Below are 798 nucleotides of genomic sequence, written 5' to 3' on the forward strand. Positions count from 1 at the left end.
CTACCTGCTGAGAATGTCTTCTCTCAGCTCCCAGCTTCCTCTTGTGCTGTTTCTTTCCTTGCCCCTGCCTGGGGAACCGAACCTGACCTCTCCCTCTTTGCCTTTAGGGAGGCGGAGGGAAGAGCAGAATGGAACTGCCAACGGGACAGAGCCTGTCTCTACACTAGGCAACTTTGATGGTGAAGGGGCTGGCCAGAGCACGTCAGACAACGGTATCTGCAGCAGCACCTGTCCCCTTGGCCCTGAGCCTATCCTGAGTCCAGGCCACAGACCCGTTCCACCTGGCGAAGGCACAGAGGCCTCCTGTGCTGTTTCCGAGAAGAAGCTTATGCTTGGCATGTTGTTCTCCAAGACCCCGACGGAGCTGGAAAGGACACTGCTGGCTCCTGCAGAGAACCGCCCGGCGGAAACCTGGAACAAGCTGAGCCTGGACGAAAGTGGGAACTGTCCAGCCAAGGGGACGGAGTCACCCTCCGACTTGCGGGCCCGACCACTACGGGCCCAGTTCAGCATTGATGCGGAAGCCAACTTACAGAGTCTGGAGAGTACCCTGATGGCTCCCTTCAGAAAGGACTTGGAGACCATGTGTCAGGAATTCAGCCCAAAGCTGCTGAAAATCAGAGATCTGGACTTCTCAGACCTGGGCAAGGAAGAAGATTTCGATGTCCTAGAGACTGAAAGGATGGAGACGGTGTCATCCCACGCACCTGACCACTGTACTGCTAGGACTGCAGGTGGTGTTCTAGCTCCTCCCCCTCCCCCTCTCCCTCCTGGCTTTGCCCCTCCTCCCCCTCCCCC

The 798-nt window shown here is 57.8% G+C and overlaps 1 protein-coding gene across 1 annotated transcript in view; it reads left to right on the forward strand.

Moving 5' to 3' along the window:
* Nucleotides 1-798, forward strand: part of FHOD1 (formin homology 2 domain containing 1) — an 82,824-nt gene that overhangs the window by 66,330 nt on the left and 15,696 nt on the right. Inside the window, 1 exon segment of the mRNA XM_015408404.1 lies at nt 108-798. This exon segment is cut by the window's right edge and continues 1 nt beyond it. Coding sequence (XP_015263890.1) covers nt 108-798 — 691 coding nt within the window.

Source organism: Gekko japonicus, unplaced genomic scaffold (genome assembly GCF_001447785.1).
Source record: "Gekko japonicus isolate JY-2015 unplaced genomic scaffold, Gekko_japonicus_V1.1 scaffold717, whole genome shotgun sequence".
Classification (NCBI taxonomy): Eukaryota; Metazoa; Chordata; class Lepidosauria; order Squamata; family Gekkonidae; genus Gekko; species Gekko japonicus.